This window comes from Rattus norvegicus, chromosome 6 (assembly GCF_036323735.1).
Source record: "Rattus norvegicus strain BN/NHsdMcwi chromosome 6, GRCr8, whole genome shotgun sequence".
Lineage (NCBI taxonomy): Eukaryota > Metazoa > Chordata > Mammalia > Rodentia > Muridae > Rattus > Rattus norvegicus.
In genome coordinates this window covers 95,122,236-95,144,894 of record NC_086024.1, presented here as the reverse complement: position 1 = coordinate 95,144,894, position 22,659 = coordinate 95,122,236, and the positions used below count along the sequence as shown (strand labels likewise).

General features: G+C 46.1%; 1 protein-coding gene across 8 annotated transcripts in view; it reads right to left on the bottom strand.

Moving 5' to 3' along the window:
* Frmd6 (FERM domain containing 6) overlaps positions 1 to 22,659 on the bottom strand; it is a 73,604-nt gene that overhangs the window by 10,667 nt on the left and 40,278 nt on the right. For 4 of the 8 annotated variants that reach the window (XM_063261564.1, XM_063261565.1, NM_001399291.1 and 1 more), the window contains 8 exons: positions 17,020 to 17,110; positions 12,509 to 12,612; positions 11,297 to 11,373; positions 8,024 to 8,210; positions 5,511 to 5,666; positions 4,718 to 4,783; positions 3,954 to 4,022; positions 1,804 to 1,978 (listed from right to left, as the gene is read on the bottom strand). In XM_063261564.1, coding sequence (XP_063117634.1) covers positions 1,804 to 1,978; positions 3,954 to 4,022; positions 4,718 to 4,783; positions 5,511 to 5,666; positions 8,024 to 8,210; positions 11,297 to 11,373; positions 12,509 to 12,612; positions 17,020 to 17,110 — 925 coding nt within the window. The remainder of the gene's footprint in view (positions 1 to 1,803; positions 1,979 to 3,953; positions 4,023 to 4,717; positions 4,784 to 5,510; positions 5,667 to 8,023; positions 8,211 to 11,296; positions 11,374 to 12,508; positions 12,613 to 17,019; positions 17,111 to 22,659) is intronic. The other 4 variants (XM_063261567.1, XM_063261568.1, NM_001399292.1 and 1 more) reach the window with 1 other exon arrangement.

Below are 22,659 nucleotides of genomic sequence, written 5' to 3'. Positions count from 1 at the left end.
TGGTGTGACAATTTCTTCAGATCTAAAGATAACAAACTTACTTTCTTTGGAAGACTCCCGCCCCTATCATTTATTTAAACTCAACCGAACAGAAGGTGCAATATACACCACCCTCTATTGTGCTCTGAATGTCTCCTCTCGAACTCTGGTTGATTTTTCATTAGTGTTGTGACAGTGTGAGATGTGGGACTGCTCAGGGGTGACTAGACTGTGAAAGCTCTGTCCTTACTCATGAACAAACGTTGCTGTGGGAGTGGCCTCCTATCGTCTCCTGTGCCTGCTCCTTGCCCTTCAGATGATGCATCAGGAAGTCCCTGCCAGGTGCCCAGCCTTGTTTTGGACTTTCCAGACATTCTCCCTGCATCATCAGCCTGGGGTGTTCTGTTATTGCGGTAGAATGAACAGACATTTGCTCACTGAAGCTCCCAACACACTAAGGGGAACGGGCCTGGCCTCCAAGACCTCAGCATCTTTCACAACTTTACCTTAGCAGAGGCCAGACTCTCAAGGGTTCCCCTCAAGGTCACCTGCATTACTAAATGCTTTGGGTTGAGAGCTGATGGGACAGAGGGACCTTTTAAGGTGCCATGGTGGCCATTTAGCTATGAGGCACGCTGGGAAGAACAGGCAGTCTGCGGCAGAAGCCAGTACACGTCATGGTGTACCAGCTCCTGCCACAGCCGAGTCACAGAGGCAGACGGCAGGGCGTGAGTGACTCGCCTCTCATCACGGAACTGTAGTCTCCACACACATCTGGCCACGCCTGGCTTTAGAGAAGCTGACCAGATGCATGTCTTCTTTAGGCTTGCTTTGTTAGTGGGAGGGAGGACAGCCCTTGCTTTCCATGGGAGCGTGGGTCAGCACTTGCTTCATATACAGACCGAAAGCGGGAGCCCCTGTGTCCCGGGGCCCAGGCAGACATTCCATCTCTAATCTGATTACTGTGACAATGACCACAGTAGGATTTTTCGGAACAAACTGAAAACAATTCTAAGCAAATATGCGACATAGCATTTGGGATGAGAAGTCAGTGTTTACTAAGTGGAGGAGGCCCAGGGCGCAATAACTGATGACCAAGATAGAAACCGCTAAACTCATCTGCAGCCAGAGGCCCCAACATGGACTCCTTCCTTGCACAGTTTGCCTCTTCTCAGGAACAGTGCTAGGACCTCAAACATAATGTTCAGGTCCAACACGCCTCCTCAAAGCTAGGACAGGGCCTCGGGCAAAGTCCTTGGATGGAAAAGGCCTTCTCCATTGTTATTATTACAGGGTCAGCTTGAGGGTCTCCCTGTTGTCAATCAGAAAAGCCGTGGTCTATCTTCACTCTCACTTGGGGCTGAGGGAAGAAGCGTCACACTGGAAGGAGCTGCAGCTTCCTGCAGACAGCACCACCAGCTGCAGACAGGGACCCTCAGCACTCGGATACGGAGGGCCTCCGTCTTAGCCCACTGGGCAGAAACTCTAACCAGATGGGGTGGGGGAGCTGCTCAGTCGGTGGGCCTAAAGGACTGCAGACGGCTCTCAAGTTCTAGTCCACGTCTCTAAAGTTCTCATCATGGAGGTGCTTAAAATTTCCTGTTCCTGGCTAGAGAGGAGGAGGCCAGCAGAGGCAGCTGGGTGTGGCAGTTTACACCTTTACCCAGCACTCAGAAGGCAGGGGAAGGCCTGGTCTACATCGAGAGTTCCAGGACAGCCAGGGCTACACGGAGAAATTGTCTCAGAAAGAGAGTCCAGCGGGGCCAAGTCACCCCTCCTTTCCCGGTGTGGGACTGCCACCATGCCGCCACCACCCTGCCTCACCTTCATTCTCCTCCTGCTTGCGGAGGTGGCGCAGGACGGGCTGCAGGTTCATGTAGAGCCGGTGGCTGTTGCTCAGCAGCTGCAGGAGATGCCGGGAGCGTGTGGGACACCCGGTGTAGTAGACCAGCTTCCTGGCGGAGGGGAGGCCATCGGGCAAAATCTCAAACTTCTTGCCCTGTGGAGGAAAAGTGCAGATCAGATTGTGGCAGAAAACCTTCCGAATTGCCAAAGTCCCGTTCATTTCTAAAGCAAGATTCTTACAGATGGGTGAAGCTGAACTGACCGTCCTCTGAGGGACAAGTTTCCTCATCAGAACGGGCAAAGGACAGAGGACAGCAAACTCAGGGTGGGATCTACCCAGGGTCTCTGGGAAACCCCGGCAGTGGGATGGGTTAGTGTGTTCATCTGGACACCTTAACGTAGCAAACAGAAATGGAGCTGAGGCAAAGCACCAGGAGACCGCAGTTCACAAACAGACCGTGTGTATTCTTTTAAACCATCGGTTCTTCAACTTACTGGACCCCAGTGCTGGGATGGCAGTATGTGACATTTATCAAGCACTAAGCAGGCATCAATTATTTAATCCTCACAAGACAGTAACCCTCCGAGAATCAAGGAGAGAAACTGAGTCACTAGCTCAAGGTCACACATGTAGATTGCACTGGGGAACTTCTGGAAATGGATTCCTGTCTCCATGCTAGAACTTCAGAATCAAAGATCCCTTGAGGAAGGAAGAGGCTGAGAGATCTTCAACAGAATCTTAATAAGAGTGACCTGGTGTGAGTTTCAGGAGTCTCAATAGCACTTCTGATTCTGGGCCAGTGGGGTTATGATTTTTGTTTGTTTGTTTTGTTTTGCTTGAGACAGGGTTTCTTTGTATAGCCCTGGGTGTCCCAGACTCACTCTGTAGACCAGGCTGGCCTCAAACTCAGAGACCCACTTGCTTCTGTCTCTCAAGTGCCAGGATTAAGGGCTTGTGACACCACAGCCTGGTTATGATTTTCAAACAGTTCTGGAAAAGGTCCAGACCATGACAGCATCAACGCAGAATGAGCAGAACATGAACTGATCCAGTTAACATGTGAGTGAGGTCAGAGCAGACAGCACCCACAGAATTATGCAGAGTTGGGCCTTCTGTCGGGCAGGCTTTGAGCAGCCAGTGCGATGCCAACAAGGCAAGGTGGCCCTTTATCTGCCCAGGCTCTGTGGTCCACAGGGAGGAGCGTGTGTCTACACGTCCTCAGCTACGGCTTTTCCTGGTCTACCTTTCTCAACTGCTTCAGAGTCAGGAGAATTGTGGGTTTCAGTGACCTCCAGGACACACATGATAGTGACTGCAATTCTCTGAATGCCACCACAGTGAGTAAAAGACACAGTGGGAGAACTGAGAACTGGCTCTTATAGACCTGCTTCATCCTCAAGATCCTGAAGATAAAGCGCTTCCCCACTGCTATGGCGGACCACTGAAGACACGGGAACGTCTTTTAATTTCACTTTCATTCTTCACTGGAACTAAGGAACATCTGAGCCACCAGCCAGCCTCTACACTGTTTCATTTACCCTGTGTGCCAACAGGTCTTATGCTGTGGACTTTTACATGGTTCTATTCGATCGATTTACCTTGTATTTTCCCCTTCACTTTCCTCCCCTACAATGCAAGTTACTTAAGACAGTGTGGCAGACACTGGACACACAGATTATAGTCTTTGATTTTAATTTGCTACTGATATAAATAACTCTGATTATGAGAATACTTAAGGAAGAAAATTAAAAAAAAGTTTTTTAACATTTATTTATTTATTTTGTGTGTGTGTGTGTGTGTGTGTGTGTGTGTGTGTGTAGTGTGTGTGCACTTGTGCCACTTTGTGTAAGGAGGCAGGTCAGAGACAGCCTTTTAAGTCCTGGGAATCCAACCCAGGCTGTCAAGTTTGGTTGCAAGCCCACCATGCTAAGTGATTTCACTTGCCCCTAGCTTTGACTTAAAACAAAACAAAACACCACCCCAACCCCCTTCAAATAAACAGACTACTTTTGTTCTTGGACACAGTTCTTTTCAAAGCAAATCCCCCCACAAATTCTCAAAATCAACCTATGAGACTTCTCTCTCCCTTCCCTCTGTACCCCTCCTTTCTAAGTTACTTTATACTCACCACAAACACCAACTTCCCAACATTTGTCCAGGGGAAATCATACAGCAACTGTTTCTCTTCTTCTAGATTCTGTGGAAAGAGGTTAAGGAGGAGTTAAGCGGAAACAGCATAATATCCTGTCTTGACTTACAACAAACTAAAATTCAGTAATTAAAACCTGAGAGTCTTCAGCCCTTTTTTGGAGAAGGGCAGACAGTAATTAAGATCAGCAACAACAGCCCACAGCTCCTGTGGACTGACTGCGGGCATGGGTTTCCAAAGGCAACTTTCCCTCTGTCCTATCCCGAAATTTAAATATGAAGTCCAGATGCTCAACAACCGGGAAGGGACTGAGACTGGAAACCGGAACTGGATATTTCCCACGTTGAAGGTAAGACATCTTTATAACTTCCTTACAGGGACCTACCTCCCCTAATCCCTGATGTAAGGCTAAAGGACAGCACTGTCCCACCTACGGAAGGGAGACAGTCCCCACCCAGTTATGGGACGTGTGTCTCAGACAACTGTAATGGATGCTGCAGCACCTGGGTGGGCCAGGCAGAAGAGAAGACCACCGGCAATTCATGAGACCCAAGGAGCAAGTTAGGATAGTGACATTCTGTGAGTGCCAAGCCTGGGTTGACCTTCCACCCTGCATTTTCTAAGGGGACTGACTACTGTCAAGGCAGGTAGAGCTGACAAAGGGAAGTGAGGACTAAGCCTTGGCGGGGTCACACACAGACAATTCTCTGCAGAAGACCTGTTCAACACCATTTGATACGAACCTGAAAGATCTGTATCCCTCGCATGGTCAGTCCCAGGGTCAGTGAACCTTCAACCTCTCTTTTATCCTGACAGAATAAAGTTTCATGAAACAGACATTTTTTCCTTCTATAATACACAACTGAACAATGAAGAAACAAAAAGACGTATTTCTGAACCGGAAGATTTTTTTTTTTTTAAGTGAGGCTTGGGCTACATGGGGTGAGAAGAGACCATGGAGTGCCTGAGTCTGTGCACCGCTTAACTGATACATACGAACTGTGTCACCCAGGAACCTGGGCTGCATCCACAGTTCTGCCACATGGCTTTGTAACCTTAGTGAATTACTTAACATTCTCAAGCCTCAAGTTCCCTGGCCGATAGAATGATCACTTCTTACACAGTGGTGGGGTTTGAAGAAAAAAAGGAGGCATACAATGCTCTGTCTGCATTGAGGGCCGTGGGGACAGTCCCATAATTAAAGAACACCATGGGGGCGGGGCTTTCATGGAGGAGTACTACGATAATGCTCACCAAACAGGCTGCAAAGGTTACTCTTCCAGGCAGAAGAACTACAGCATAAGGCCCGGAGAGCCAGGTGCATGATCGCAGCCCTTGATTACAAACATTTAAGAAATCCTACATGCTGCTCTGAGGCTAGGGCATGATGGCCTCCCAGCCTGACACATCAAACCAAGGGCAGGCCAAAAGAAGAACTTTCCACAACTTGCTATATGAGAAAAGCAAAGTTCTCAGGTGAGCTGAAATCTCTTTCAGGAAGGAGTACGCCCAGGGGTAGGCCGAGGACTTTCCTACCTTGTACAGTCTGTAGTAATGGATGGCGACGTCATCCAGTCGGACGGCCTCTTTGATGTACTTTAGATATGCCTCGGAGGCTGTCAGTGCAAACTGGTCTCTGTGCATGTTTGGAATGTGTTTCAGGATGTAGTCCTTCCCCCGCTTGGAAACCACCTGTTGGAACACCGTGCCCCCAAATGACAAGATGAGAAGCTAAAATAGACTGTATCAAGCTAGATAATCTTCACTAGGAAATTCTAATTTTATTCTATTTTTGCTATCTTCTTGGGCTACTGGGTGGGAACAGCTAACATATGATACAATGTACACTTGGTAGAAAAAAAAACAAACAAACCAAAACCCTAATTGGGAAAAACAGATTCTTTTGGTTTGAAAAGTCACCGATGTGGACAACAGTGCCACGCAAACTGGAGTAATTTCGCACACTTCATGGATTGTACTGTTAAATGATGTTACCGTGAAAAACACCTGTGTCAGAGAACATCTATCCGACTGGGGTCTCATTAACTCCCACAATCCCACCAGAACATGAGGCTATAAATGTTCATCTGGGGAAGAAGATAAAGGGTCAGGCAGGATTCTCTGGAACACTGGTTCTCACACAAGGCCAGGGACTCTACTTGAAAATGTCGGAGGAAACAGTTTCTACTGAACTCGCCCTGTGGCTTGCTAAGGCTTAGATTCAGGTGGAGTCGGCAGAGCTTTCAAATGTCAAAACAACACAGCACCCAGCAGCTGTACGCTGAGGGTGCTGAGAAAGGCCGTGCTGGCTTCAGAAGGATCTGAAAATGTGGAAAGTCTTGGCGACATGAGCAGATGCAAGGGCTTCAGCCGTCAGCAGTGGGGGACACTGGTGAGTTTTTAGCTCTAACGTTCAGATTCTGGTGCTTGTTTCTGACTTTGAATACTTCACGAAGGATTATACATGGAGGTCAGTGGTGGTTCATGCCTTTAACCCCAGCACTCAGGAGGCAGAGGCAGGAGCATTTCTATGAGTGCTAAACCACAGAGAAACCCGGCTTGGGGCTGGGGTGGGTTCAGAAGTAGCTGTGTAGACACATGGGTAAAGTCACTAGCTGGATGGTGCCAGGGCATCCAGTTTAGGAAATTAACCAGATCCTGGAGTTTCACACCGTGGGCAACTGGGGAGTTCCTGTGTGAGTGAAGCGCAGTCCTCCCTGCTGTGAGCTGGGGAACCCTGGAGCAGGAGTAGCTCTGAAGCACTGTGTGGAGGTCTGAGACGATGCCATGGACTTGAAGGAAACCAATAGTGACAAAATGGGGACTAAGGAGGGTGACAGGAAGCGGAGTGGTCACGTCAGAGTATGCTGCTGTTGCTGGGTAGGATGTGGAGGAGGCACAGTGCCGAGCAGAGTCCATATGATGCCACGTTCTGCCAGCTTGACCTATGGTGGCCTCCAGCTCTCTGACACCAGGGATAGAGAGGTAGGGCTACTTCTGTGGAGGTGGGGGAGAGGACTGTGACTTGGGGTGTTCTGAGTTTGTGGAACTAAGGAACAAGTAGTCACCCCACTGTACAGTGTAGACATATTTAGGAGTTCCCTGCATATTGTGAAGGTGCGCATGGAAAACGGTGACTGGGATGAAATCTCCCTGGTGTAAGTGGCTAAGTGCCAAGCACAGCACAATTCAACACAAGGAGGGAAAAGTATCTCCTAAATCAGGCAATACAAAGATCGTCGGTGACCTTAGAGACAGCATGTACTTGGCCGAGGGGAGACAGGCAGGCAGAAGAGGACTGAGGAATGCACATGGGAAGGAAGCTGCCGGAAAGCCAAGCGCACTTGGCCTATCTTTTGGGAATCCGGCCAGGTGGTTCTGCTTTGTGATTCGGGTGACCCGCTGTTCTGTGAACATCGACTGTGGAGAGTGAGCCTGAGCCAGAGCTGAGGACACAGAAGAGAGGGACACAGCGGCCTGCAGGAAGAGCGGCAACCCCACAGGTCAGGGAGCATGTGAGACCATTCCTGCCAGAGTGACCTACATCTATCTTCTCACGACAGGAGGGGATGGCCCCTTGCCTGGCAGGGAAGGACACAGAGGTCAGAGCCAAAAGCTGATTTAGATTTGTTTTCTCAGCCCATTAAAACTGTCAATGATCTCATCTCTTGAGAAGGAATCATTTTTCCTCAAAGGGGAAAGATGCATTTCACCAGGAGGATTGACAGTGTCACGCTAGCCAGGCGTGGGGATGTACACCTTCAGTCCCTGTACCCAGGAGGTGCAAGCAGGTGGGTCTCTGTGGGTTCAAGACCTACAAAGTGAGTTCCAGGACAGTCAGGGCTACACGGAGAAAACCTGTCTCTAAAACCCTCAAAGAGCGTCGCACATTCCAACACGGGGCTGGGAAAGCCTAAGTACTTCTTCCACATCTGAGACGCCCATGAGCCTCCAGAGTGAGGAGCAGGCTAGTAATGAGCCTCCTGCTCATCTCTTCAAGAGGCTTGTGCATCTGGATGGGCAGGGTGGAGAATCCGGACAGTACTTACCCATGCTGGGAAGTAAGCCTCTGGCTCAAAGTAGTCTCCATGGTGCACTTTCCTTTTGAAGTTCCCGAGGTCAGCCTGCAGTGCAAAGGCTGCCAGCAGGAAGTAGGCCTCCTCTCTGAGCACACACTGAGAGTGCAGCACCTGTTTCCTTAGGTGCCAGTAATAATAGTATCTCGCAATCCGGTCACTAAAAATACAGGAAAACAGCAGTCATGTTTGGGTGGAATGGTGCAAGCACATGTCAACAGAACCCAAATCCCACCTGCATCGGCTGGCATAGGCCCTTGGCTTCTGCTCCCTATGTCCACCTCACTGAGGGGGAAGGCCCAAGCTGGAACCAGATCACCTCCTCAGGAGGCTGCAGAAGGCTCAGATGCCAAAAACACCTTAAAGCTCATAGCCTTTGGCTCATCCAAAGAAAGGCAGCTCTGAGGGATTCCACTCCACTAAGGTGCATGTGTCACAGAACACAGACTGGACATGCCATCAGCTGGGAGTTCGCAGTCTGCATGTCCATGCTGTGCTCATCACTCACTCAGTGGGGACAAACCGGGGGCGAGCCTGGCCTTGCTGTTTGATGGTCCTTGTGCTGTTCCCCTCCTTAGCACACCACACATGCTCTACAGCACTTTACGATGCTCACAGGAGAGCGTCTGAGCACCAGTGGCCTGCTATTTTCCTGCTGTTCTGAGGCTGGAAGAGCCAAAGCTTTCCTCAAACACCTTGTTCTACAGGATGAGGATGCTGCTTTATGGAGTGTCTTCACCGGCGCAAGCCGTGACAGCCATGATGCTCCCAACATAAGGAAATGCTAACAGTGCAGGCTCTAATCCACTGGAGCCAGAAATAAACCCAGTCAACGGAAGGTGAAGAGGCAGTGCTGGCAGGAGGGCTGGCCGGGGTGGGTGGTCACAGGACACCTAGTCAAGTCACAAGAAATGTTCATGGGCACATAGGATCCGTTTTATAATTAAGGAAAACGACTGTGGCCGTGCAGGCTTTCAGTGAGGTCCTGGCATCTCTCAGGCTGTTTACCTGAGGTCACAGCTCACCAGCAGACAAGTAATGGAAGCATACGGCCTATTTTAGCCAGGACAGGGGCTAAGAGGAAGAGCTCACAGATAAAGCATCTGTGTAATTCTTTCCCATGACGATTCACTCAGTGTTGCCTTTTAGACGGCTCACTGCACACTGTAGGATGGTTTATGGCGGGGTGGGTGTGGGGTGCAGAGATAAAGGTTAATATTCTTTAGCCTTCGGGGGTTTATTAGTGGCCATGTCATACATCTTCCTTCTTTACAGAGCATTCCATCCCTACCATGTCAAGTCGGTGTGCACTTCATACAAGCTGAGGCCAACTAATCATGTTTTTAGGCTTCAGAAATACTCTCTGTGTACTAATAGTCCTTACTCTTAATCTGCATCTGCTGATGACAGAAAATATCAAATGCTAGTTTTTCACGGAACATTAGCCCAGCATATTTTTCCTTTCACATGAAGGTTTCTCAAAGTTTAAAAGTAAAAGGAAACAAGCTCATGTTTCCTGTTGTTTGTCAGCTGAAAATGTGATCTCTAGCACTGAATCACACGCCAAAAAAAGAGGCCCCAAACTAGATAATCCTAATATGACCCTGATCATGCATGCGTTTCCAAAAGGAAAAAATTTGCTCCCCACCCCTCAGCTTGCACCCTTGGTTCCACAGGAAGCCCTCCAGGCTCACTCTTAGTTTCTTTGTTGTTGTCTTCTCAAGAAGGGATTTCTCTGTGCAGCCCTAGCTGTCCTGGAACTCACTCTGAAGAGCAGGCTGGCCTTGAACTCTTAATTTTTCAAGTAGTGACTAAGAGTGCAAGCTGGCCTCAAGTGAAGGGGAGGCCGGGCTAATGGAAACCAACTGAAGGGGAAGCCAGGCTAACGGAAACCAAGGAGCCTGAGAGAATCCATGGCCCTGTCCCACTTGGAAAAGAATATGATCATATTTAATGAATCTCTTCCCAAAACAATGACAGTTCCTTTGGATTGAAAGTGAAATGTAAGCGGGTGACATTAACATTTTCACCCTCAGTCTACCAGCAATTCAGTTTATTCAGCAATTCTGTAAGCAATGTGCCTCTGGTGTGTTAGACACCAAGAATACAAGAATGTGAAAAAACAAGCAAAAACCCAAAGTACTGCTGTAGTAGAGTCTATGTTCTATACAGCTGCAGAGTCTATGTTCTAAACTGCTGCAGAGTCTACGTTCTATACTGCTGCAGAGTCTATGTTCTATACTGCTGTAGAGTCTACATTCTATACTACTGCAGAGTCTATGTTCTATACTGCTGCAGAGTATGTTCTATACTGCTGTAGAGTCTACGTTCTATACTGCTGCAGAGTCTATGTTCTATACTGCTGCAGAGTCTATGACCTATACTGCTGCAGAGTCTATGTCCTATACTGCTGTAGAGTATGTTCTATACTGCTGCAGACTCTATGTTCTATACTGCTGTAGAGTATGTTCTATACTGCTGCAGAGTCTATGTTCTATACAGCTGCAGAGTCTACGTCCTATACTGCTGTAGAGTCTACGTCCTATACTGCTGTAGAGTCTACGTTCTATACTGCTGTAGAGTCTACGTTCTATACAGCTGCAGAGTCTATGTTCTATACAGCTGCAGAGTCTATGTTCTATACTGCTGCAGAGTCTATGTTCTATACTGCTGCAGAGTCTACGTTCTATACTGCTGTAGAGTCTATGTTCTATACAGCTGCAGAGTCTATGTTCTATACAGCTGCAGAGTCTATGTTCTATACTGCTGCAGAGTCTACGTTCTATACTGCTGCAGAGTCTACGTTCTATACTGCTGCAGAGTCTTTGTTCTATACAGCTGCAGAGTCTATGTTCTATACTGCTGCAGAGTCTATGTTCTATAATGTTGTAGAGTCTACGTTCTATACTGCTGTAGAGTCTATGTTCTATACTGCTGCAGAGTCTATGTTCTATACAGCTGCAGAGTCTATGTTCTATACTGCTGTGGAATCTATGTTTTATACTGCTGTAGAGTCTATGTTCTACACAGCTGCAGAGTCTATGTTCTATACTGCTGCAGAGTCTATGTTCTATACAGCTGCAGAGTCTATGTTCTATACAGCTGCAGAGTCTATGTTCTATAGTGCTGTTGTAGAGTCATGTTCTAACAGGCAGAGGGAAGCCACAGCACCAGGATGTATTTGTTGTGTCCATGAAAAGCAGTGTTTTAGAGGACACCAAGGCTTAGGCTTGGGCTGTCTTTTACCTGATCAGCTTCCCGTTCTCCACATAGTACTGCACCCGGAAATGGATGATCATGGGAGGCCCAAACTGGTCGATGCCCTAAGACAGAGAGAGACACATGCAGCAAGGTGTGTTTAGTTCTCTCCAACATAGGCTTCAAAGACAACCACCCTCCCATCACTTGCAAGACACATTTCTAAATACAGACAGGCTCGTCTAGTTTGTAACATGGCGCTTGTAGTAGGTAGAAAGTTGTCCTACATGGGTCCCAGGTCCACATCCAACCAAGAAGTTATAACACAAAGCAGGGCACCCTCCCTCTCTGGATTCTCATTCGCTGCGCTGCCAATGGCAACATAAGGGAAGATAAAAATAAATGTCATGGAAATTTCTAGCTGAGAGCCGGCTCCTGGCCCAGCTCTGTCCCCTGTGGTGACCATTTGCTCCCTATTACAAATGCTCTCTTGTTCCCTCAACATTCCACACAGCACATTCTAATACACTGCTTGTTTACTTAAATGTTGGAGTGCTTTACTCTGCAGTTGGCTTTGAAGTTGCCTTCCAGCTTAGCCCAAGAATCCTGCACTGCTGTGGGAGGACCCCCTGCACTGCTGTGGGAGGACCTCCTTCACTGTTGTGGGAGGACCCTCTGCACTGCTGTGGGAGGACCCCCTGCACTGCTGTGGGAGGACCCCCTGCACTGCTGTGGGAGGACCCCCTGCACTGCTGTGGGAGGACCTCCTGCACTGCTATGGAGGATTTGGGACTAGATGTAGTGTCATTCCTGACTCACTAGGAGATGGCAGAAACTACAGGGCCTGCCCTGTCCCCCACCTCCCCACCCCCCATGGAACCGATGTTAACTACATAATGATGCCATGGCACTCAGTAAAACAACAAAGGCTGGGAAGCAAGAACCATAAAAAAGCAAATTTAAAAATTACTAAAAACTCCTACAAGTTTTGACAACACTGTCACAGGAGAAAAGCAGATACTCTCTCCTGCTTTTCACTTTGAAGTGCTACCCCATGATTACCAAAACATAGATACCTATCGGTTCATGCTGTCAGGTATTCACATCTGAGCCGCAAGGCATTTCAGCATTTATAATTCATTTCCCTTTTTCAATCTCTACCTGGAAATTACTGCCTATGATTTTTTTTATTCCAATGTGACAGCTAAAATACACATTTTTAAAGAATAAAGAGAATTTTGTGTATAAATGCAATCTCACCCAAGTGACTTCGTATTGTCGTACCTTGCTGGCCTCCTTTTTCCATTCTTTTGGACAATACTTATAGAGCTTTTGTGACAATTCCATATATACGTGTTCATTATCTGCACAGTAAAAAAAAAAAAGAGAGACAAGATGTTAAAGAGAAAGGATTTGTTTGAAAGAAAAAACTATTCAGGGTTGGGGATTTAGCTCAGTGGTAGAGTGCTTGCCTAGCAAGTGCAAGGCCCTGGGTTCAGTCCCCAGCTCCGGAAAAAAAGAAAACAAAACAAAACAAAAAAACAAAAAAGACCAAAAAACAAACAAACAAACAAAAACCTATTCAAAGCTATAATTCCAAGGCAGCTTCCTGGTAAGTGAATGTGGCACAAGGACACAAAAAGACCGGGGGCATGAGCTGGACTTTACTGAGCTGATGGGTTCTTTTTCTTCTGCAACCCAGCTCTCACGGTCTTAGAGGATGCTATGCTCAGAAGAAATGTGGTTTCTAACAACCATGTGCCTCGCTTCTAGGATCTTGAGAAACCACAGAGCATTCATTCCTGTGGACACACAGCTCAGAGAAACACTGGTTTCATGGAAAGAAGACTTCCCGTGGGGGCAAAATGCTGACATAGCAGCAGCGAGTTCCCACTGCTTTAGAATACCGGGGCATTGGTGGCAGCTCACCTCCAAGGGTGAGCAGGACACCTGCCTTCCGAAAAGTTGGCTTTTAAAATATCCATTCTATGTTCCCCACACCAGAGCATGAGCGTACCAGAATGACAAACCGTCCCTGGGTCTGCCTTTGGGATCTATCCTATCAGAAGAGAAAGGTCTTGTGGAAAACAAGATTTGACACCAAACAATCCCTCAGGTGGGGCTGGGGTGATGACCTGCTTTTAAAGTGAACAGAAAATCTGTCCACTGGAATTTACGAAAAGCGAATGGAGCGTAGGGAAACAAGCCGGCCCAAACACATTTTTTTTTTTTCATTTTTCTTTTGAGAGAATTTTTTGCAAAGATCTATTTCATAAGAGAAGCTCTTGACATTCCAATCTTGTACAGGTTTTAACACACACACACACACACACACACACACTCTCATACTCCAGCTTTTTTTCCCACCATCATTAAAGATATCTCTTTCTAGATGCTCCATTAAAACCTTCACAATGAAGGGATGTGCACCATACTCATTCCAGGAAGACGTGAGCTGACTCCACAGTGAAACCCTGGATGAACACTGGCTTTGACTGGAAGATGCCATAAAAAGTAATGCTATGCTGTCTATAAGTGGGTTGTTCAGGCCTCTAACACAGAGAAAGGGACAAGATGTCCCAAAGACGAGAGAGGGAATGTTCCACTTAACCCAGCTCTCAGGTCAGTGAAAGCTGCCTCCTAGCCTTTCACTTTCACTAGCTGAACATGACTCTGACTGTGTGTGGTTTGAGCTCCTGCTGGAAGCAGGATGAGCAGAAGTGAGACTGCTCAGAGGAACACATGGATATTTACAATTTTATTGAAAATACATTTTCCATAGACTATATTTGATCATGGTTTCCCCTCCAATTCCTTCTATATCCTCTCAACCTTCCCTCCCACCCAATTCCATGCTTCCTCTCATCCTTTAGAAAAAAAATCTAATAAAAATCAGAATATCAAAAACAAAACAAAGAAAAGGCACAAGAAACTCGAACACACACACATACAACACACACACACACACACACACACACACACACACACACACACAACCCATAAAAAAGCAAAATCAGAAACAATAATATACAAACAAAAGACCAGTCAAGATAAAAAATGCTCAAACAAAGCAATGAGACAAAATGTCTACAAAAACACCATTGAGTTCGGTTTGTGTTGGCCATCTGCTGCTGGGCATGGGCTACCCTTAGGTGTGGTGTGTATCCTCAGTGAGAATCCACTAGAGAAAACCGAGTTTTCCTTTGTGAATGGCTGCTATTAGAGATAGCTTCTGGGTTAGGAATGAGCACTACCTCCTTCCCCCTCTCTCAGCCTGAGACTCTCGTCTATCTGAGACTTGTGCAGTCCTGTGTATGCTACCACAGTCTCTGGGAGTTTATGAGCACAATGCACACATTAAATTACCTTTATGCTTCTATCACTTGACAGTGTGACCAGAGCTATCTAGCTTGAAATCTCTTTGTAGCCAGACATGTGTAGACTAGTAGACGCAAATTGAGCACAAGAGCTGTGTTCCCCTTCCCAAACTTTGCCCTAGAATCTGCACCTCTGGAATACCCTTTATAATGCACTACTGACTGACTGAGTGAATAAGCCAGGTTCCTCAGTGTTGGAGGAAGAAGCCATACACAAAGGAAAGAGGTAGACTGAATCTCTTGGAACTGGGCTATCACTAGAAGTGTTAACATGAACTCATGAATATCACAAAGCCTGTGGAGAAACTTTGCCAAAAGCTAACATCACTAACAAGTAATTATTGCGTGCCTTATGATACTGTACACTGAGAAAGGCACATTATCATTTATCTGATATCCCCACCCAAACCATGCATAACCTGAATTGATGAGGAAACATAAACCAAGTCCAAATTAAAGGGCGTTCCACAAAGTAGACTGTTCCCTTAAAAGAGAAAGGCCAAGGTCACAAGCAAGGGCGAAGGGATGGCCGAGGAATATGGACTTGAACCAGCTCATCTGTGACTATGAATACCTCTAGGATCCTTGGAAAAACCTAAGGACTACTTAGCATTAGGGTATGGACTTCCTGGTTATAATGTTGCCACCACAGTCACACAGAAGATGCTGCTGGTCTCAAGTGCAGAGGGATGGGAAACAGGAAGCTAGATCACAGATGGAGGGAGAAAAGCTGGTGTTAATTAACATCTAAGGCGATTCTTACTTTCTTCTTGGAACTATGAAATTATTTCAGTACAAAACTGAAAGGATTGGGATGACATTGTGATTCTTGATATTTAGATGGATTTTAAAAAGAGTGTTAAACTGGCTGACTCTTAAAATGTCAATAATTCTGAAGAATTACATCCTTCCCAACTATTGAACAGACAGTGACAATTTCAGTCACCAATTTAAAATGGTGTGAGTGGCTTCAGTAAAGCCATCCTTCAGACCCTGATGGTGAATACGTGCTGTACATCTGTCTAAAGCCGTGGGATACCAACGCCAGGAGAGAAGCCAAGTGGGAACGATGGGTTCTGGGCTCAGTGTGGGCTCCGTCAGGTTGGGGCCGACAGTGGGGAAGCTATACCTGCTTGGCATTCTGGAACTGCCTATACTTCCTGCTCGCCTGCCTGGGAATCTAAAACCACACTAACAAGACAAAACCTGTGAGGCAAATTTTCAAGTTCGTGTCCACCCTGCAAAGCTGGCGTGACAGCAGCTTCTTCTGTCTGTCACATTGTCTTGACAGTGAGAGAAGTCTGGTGGCATGTCTGAAGGGGGACAGTTAGCCAGCAGTAGAACCAGAATTTGAACCAGGTCACCTGACGGCTGTTCCAACACTCTTTCAGCACATCACAAACTCTCCTTTAAAGAGTGTCTTAAAAGCTCTTGTTTGGAAACCAAAGGAAGCTGTGAACTGGTTTTCTTGGCCTGACTTGTTGAACCACAGAGATCAACAGTCTGGCTGCAGGTGCAGAAGGAAGAACGCCTTTGAGAGCACAGCAAGAGTCGCCTGGAATCTGGGAGGCAGCTTCCTGCTTCTAGAACCACTGATGGAGGCCAGCCTTCCTGTTTTCATCACACTCACTACTACAGAGCCATTTGCAGAGAGCAAGTGGCTGACTTGCAGGGCCTTATTCCATGTTCCAAGGCAGGCAACCAAGCACAGATCCCACTTTGGAGGAAAGGGAGCCCGCTTTATCTACTGACTATATTTTCTAACTTGGCAGATATTGAATTTCTAATATAATTCATTCCTAGTACAATGGTAGAAGACAATGACTGCATTTCATAGCCACAGAGCCTGACTAGAACAAAGAAAAGGATTCGAAGAAAAACAAAAAAAAAATTTCAATTAATCCATCACTGTCACATTTCTAACTGCAAGAGAATGTGAACAGAAGAAAGGCAGTTTTACTGTGTTCAAAATCCCTGTAATGTCACAAGCCATCATCATTTGTAGTAATGTGGACAGTAATGACAAATGACAAAAAACATCTACTTTCCTCTGGGGAAGGGCTGGTCTCCATGGAGAAAGAAACAGCAGCCACAATAAAAAATCGAACCCAATACATTAAAAAAAAATGAAACAAAGTAAAAGGAACAGACACATAAATATCTACATTCATAAAATTAATTAATATTAAGTCTAAAATGTAGTAACAATAATAAAACTCTAAGTCACTAAGAAGTACATCGGCTGATACTGGAAATACATACTACAGGAAGGATGACGAGCAGGTGGTGGGCATCTTGACAAGTAGCTCACAGAGCGTGACAGCTTAACACTTTAAGATGTCATTCACCTGGAGACAGAAGGCTAAAGATACCAGAGACTGGACAGACACTTACTTTGTATAACACTGAGACCAAAGAGGTGACTATCCTTCAACCTGAGCAGGTCACACACCTGGACCAGCAACTGGTGACACAGAATTTTAACCTGTGGGAGGGAGGGAAAAAAGACATGAGTTAATTAAATTCAGCCGCACTGCCACAATGAGGCACAATTTAAGCTCTGAAAATATACACCGTCAGGACATGCTGACACCGGCAAAACCACCCATGGTTTATGGAGATCACTGCAACCTGCGGCTGTCTCAGTGACTATCAGTTTGTACAGCATGCTAATGGGGTACCAATGTAATCTTACACAAGACTCATAAATCTCATGGCAATGGGTCGGTTTCTCAGATCCTGCATGAAAAATGGGCCCCTCGGAACAGCTTGCTCCTTTTAAAGGTATTTATTCGGCAAGTATGTTCTTTCTTTTAGCATTTTTTCTTACTTTAATGGATACATTTTTATACAGTATTTGATATTTTGTATAGGTATACCCTACAGCAGTGGTTCTCAAATGTCCTAATGCTGTGACCCTTTAATACCGATCCTCATATTGTGGTGAGCCCCATTCATGAAGTTATCTTCGTTGCTACTTCATAAGCACAATTTTGCTACTGTTAAGAATCATAATGTAAATACCTGTGTTTTCTGATGGTCTCAGGTGACCCCTGTGAAAGGGTCATGACCCCCAGGCTGAGAACTGCGGCCTGCGGAATGGATTAACTAGTGCACTGCCTCACATCCTTTCTGTATGTGGTAAGAACACTTATGATCTCAGCCGGCAATGTTTAGGTATCCAGCACATTATTAGTTATAGTTGCCACTCTGCATAGTTTTCTTTTCTTGAACTTATTTATCCTGTTAGCTGAAACTTCAGATCCTTTAGCCAACAACTCCCTGCCCTGCCCTGGTAACTCCCGTCAGGCCCTGGTAACTACCTCGCACTCTGCTTCTAGGAGGTACCTTATGACTGCACCAATGAGACCAGGCAGTCTGTGCCTAGCTTATGACACTTAGTACAATGCTTTGCAGATTATCGTTGCAAATGACATCTCCCTCCTGATGTGGCTTACTACTCCATCATGTGTGGATGTGCCGTGCTGTCTCTTCAGTCATCAGTGGGTGCCAGCAAACTGCTGTGAACAAGGCTGCATGCAGCGTGAGAGTGCAGGTGCACATCCACTACAGTGAAGGGTTTTTTAACAACTCAGTTGTGTCACGTGATGTTTTTCTGGAGCTGTCTTGTGAGAGGGCATGTGATGTTTTGATGAAAACAGACACTTGAGAGGGTCATGCAACACTTCACTGGCCTTCTAGCAGAGAGATAAGCACCAAAGAACTTCTTGTGGTATTCCAGCTGCTTCCGGCTACTTCTGCTGACTCATGCTGATTAGATGGAGCCTTGCTGTTTCTGCTGGATTGTGCCACACTGTTACTGATTCCTGGTGTTTCCTACTGAATCGGACTGGGGTATCCTGACAAGGAAGAGTGGAATCTCCCCAAGACACTTCTAATAGGTCCACAAAGCCATTTTCCTATTAACTTTCTCCCTGTTACCTCTGTCAGTGGGTTGAAGTGTTCAAGAACCCTAAATAAAGTAGGTTTTGAAAACTCTACACATACAGATGTCATTTCCCCTGAAAACCCAGGAGAGGACTGTGAGATCACACTCAGTCTATATTTAATGGTTTGAGGAAGCACATGCTGTTTGCCACAGGGCCACACTGCTTTACATTTTGACCAGCAGATGACAAGTGTCCCCCCTCCCCCCCATGTTCAGCAACTCTTATGAACTTTTCTGTTTGGTGAAAGTCATCTTAACACTTGTAAGGCAGTGCCTTGCTGCAGTTTTAATTTACACTTTCTTGAGGCTAAGTACTCTTTAGATACCTATCAGTCACCGTCCCATGAGAAATGTCTGCTTAGGGCATCTATTTCAAAGCAAAGTTTTCTTCTTCTTAAAGGTCTAAGCAAAATACTCATCTCCTGCCCAGTGACAGACTGCCCAGGTTCTACTTAATCAATCACTCTCTGTTACTGCTTAACTCATTCCTCCCTTTTCTGAGTCTCAGTATAATTCAACCATCCTGACATTAGTAGATATTAGGAATCTACTAATATGAGATTCTGGAGATGGCTATTCTGAATTGAGAAGACATTACACATTCTTGTTTTGTATATACGTGGGTATACGTGCTTGTATTTGTATGTGTGGTGTGTATGTGAATGGGGGGGGGGTCAGAGGACACCCCTGTTTGAGAGTCTCCTTGCTCCTCTGACTTGAAACCCTGTAACAATCCTGTGCTGCTGCGCCAAGCTTTTACCTGGGTTCTGGGGACTTGAACTCAGGTCCTTGAGTTTGTGCAGCAAGCACTTTTACCTGGAGGCAAAATCTCCCCAGATACAGTCCTGATGCTTTCTCAACTGTGAATGAAACATCAGGTGGGAGTTAACTGAGCCTCTTGGGTCTGCCTCACTGCAACTGAATCACCCAAGAGAGCACTCAGCTCAATTTTATTTCATAGGAGTAGAAAATAAAACTGCTCCAAGTCATGGGAGTGAGTAGTAACAAAGGCTGACCCTCACAAGTTTTATGTACTACAAGTTACATACATGTTAAAGCAGGGGCAACACAACCTTTGTGATTTTTGTCTGTACATGTTACATGTCCACTTACTCTCTGAGGCATTACCAGATTTCTTGTCCTTTTTTTCAAGGATAACTGAAGTATAATTTTATAATTTATAATGCTAGTGACCATGATTTACTTATCTAAATTACTTAACTCTGAGTTAGTAATTTTATCATATGTTCATACAGAGCTAAAACTAAGAAAATGAAAACATGCAAAATCCCAGAGGAGAGAGGATTAGACACTGAGGGCCAGAGGCTAAGGAGGCTTAGTTACTTCCTGGTGCTCTAACGATCACCTGACAGGAAGCGGTTTAAGGAGGCGGGGTTCACTCTGGTTTGTGGTCCACTGCTGCAGGAAGACATGAGGGTGGGGAGGAGCTTGAGGCAGGGTATGGCACATCCACAGTCAGCAGAGGTGACTGCCCTGCTCGGCTCACTTTCTCAGTTTTATTCAGTTTGGGATCCCAGTCCACGGGGGCTCACCCAACTTACGAGTGTGCCGTCCGTATCAATTAACCTAACGAGGATCCCTCGTAGACATGTTGAGTGTTTCCTGAGTGGTCCTAATACTGTCAGAGTGACAATAATGATGGCTGTTTCAGGCAGGGTCCATCTATCCAGGATCTGCACGAGCAGGTAGTGGTGGCTACTGAAGAGCAGGAACCTGTTCCCAGTGAGCTCCTGAGGACCTCCACTGTGCTCCACTAGACGGCTCCCTGTTACCTCTAAGGATACTCTAGCTTATACACATGCCATCCATATTTTTGAAATTTTATTTTATGTGCATGGGTGTTTTGCCTGAATGTATGTCTGTGAACCACAAGCATGCAGTACCCTTAGAAGCCAGAAAGGAGCATTAGCTTCCCTGGGACTGTCTGAGCTCATGTGGGTCCTCTGGAAGAGTAGCCAGTGCATTTAGCTTCTGAGCCATCTCTCCAGCCCTGCCATCCAGCAATTTAATAACAATGTAAGCTCCCCTCAGCACTGGGAAGACCCACTGGCTGCTGGGACTCATTACCCCGGCCCTCTGGGCTAGCTTAATCCAGCAGCTTGGATATTTACTTTGTGTCCTAGTCAAGTCCTCTTTATTTCCAACACTCACTGTAAACACTGGGTTATTATTCCATCTCATAACTATCCTGTTACAAATAAGTTTAAACAACAGACTGAGAGTGAAGAGGAGAAAGGACCACGTTTACAGGCAACTCTTACATTGAACTCAGCTCCATCAACGTGAGACTTAAAATGTCTCCCTGTTCTGGGGCCCTTTTAACCCTTAGCTTGGCTGTCTTTAAATTTTAGTTGGAAAAGGAGCAGCCAGATAAAAACGTAACAAGCCGCTAAATTCCAAATTACAAACTGAACGTTTATAAAATAAAATATGTGGTGACTCTCGACTAAACAAGGCTGTGCCTTTCTTCCAGGCATCCCATCTAATTATTGCTGTTCCGCTACTCTAAATCAAGGATCTGGAGCCTTCTGCTAAAGCTCTTTAACAATCATCAAGTAAGTATAGTGTTCTTGTTTAAAAACTATAATTAAATAAGGATGTGGCTTGAAAGCGTTACCTGCTGTGAAAACAGGATCCAGCGTTGGGTATTTGCAGACTAGAATCTTTAAAGCCACATGGCTGATTGTGAAATTTCTTAATCCCTTTCATCTTCAGGGGCAGTGGGACTTTAGAAAGCAGACGTTCTCAACAGCGTAGGCTTTAGCTAAAAACACCCTCTGCGTGGAGCTCTGAATTGAAATGGGGTTTGGTCCTTGCCGTGCCAACTGTTTGTTACCAGGCGAGGATGTTTGAAATAGTCTCTGGTAAGAAAGAATTGTTTGCCTAACCACAGGGACTAGAGGTGCAAGCTCTTGGCTGTGATTTCTGCCACTTTAAAAAGTCTGTCTCTTATATTTACCAGGATTTTATTTTTTTAATGTCCATTTTTTTGTATTTGTTTGATGACTGATTTAAAATAGCTATTAGTATAATTCATGGAGAGTCAAAATGACCATGAAGTCAACTATACCTGTCAGGGGAAAACTTTATTTTAAAAGAGTGTATGTGAGTGCACCCTCCCTGACTGCTGGGGGAGGGGCTGGGAAGGCCACTGATAAACAGTTTTGTTACAATTAATTCCTTATCCCCACTCTCTGCTGTGGGGAAAGGGAGCCCTGGAAGATTTGGATTGTTTTCCCAGCAGTGGGCAAGTCTCCTGGCTACTTAAGCTCATCCTTCCCAGTCTCAAGGCTTGCTGGAGGGGAACCTCGGCATGGCGGAGGAGGACCTATGTTCTCTGGAGGAGGAAATCTGGGCCTGCATGTCAGTGGCAGAGCACCCTAAGAAATGAACAATGTCCGTAAAGACTGACTTACTGAGCAACCTCATGGACAGACACTATAGAATGTTCTCTACACACAGAGTGTCTAAATCCTTGGCACAGAATAGCCCCACATCATATACAAGGGAACCAAACCAAAATAATGAACGACAAACTTAAGAAGTAGGCACAAAGCTGCAAAGGAAGTCACCGGGCAGACGGTTCAGTCCAGGTCCCCAGTACCAACAGCCTCAGTCACTGACACAGGCTCCAAGAAGTAAGAAGTGGAGCCCTTGAGAGCGGCTGGCCCACAGCCTTCCTGTATGCCTGAGGACTTTGTCAGTCTCCCATCCCTACTGAGGAATTTTGTTAAATGAAGATCCCTGTGTCCTGCCCTCGACCTACATCAGCGTCTCCATGGGTGAAGACCAAAGAGCCCCTCCTCCAATAATTCTAGTACATGATCAAGGTTTAAAGTCAGCCATCTATACACAGCAGCATACGTGTGGGAAAACTAATCCACAGCACCACTTTAAGGCAATCTTTTGCTTAATTTTACTAGAGTGAAACTGGTTAAAAAAAACAATGAAGGTTGGCAATAGGAAGAACATTTAAAACGCTAGGTATACCCCACAAAGCGTGCATGAACCGCTGCCGTCTTCAGTCAGTCTGCTCTCTAATGCTACTTTCCTCAGCTGGGACT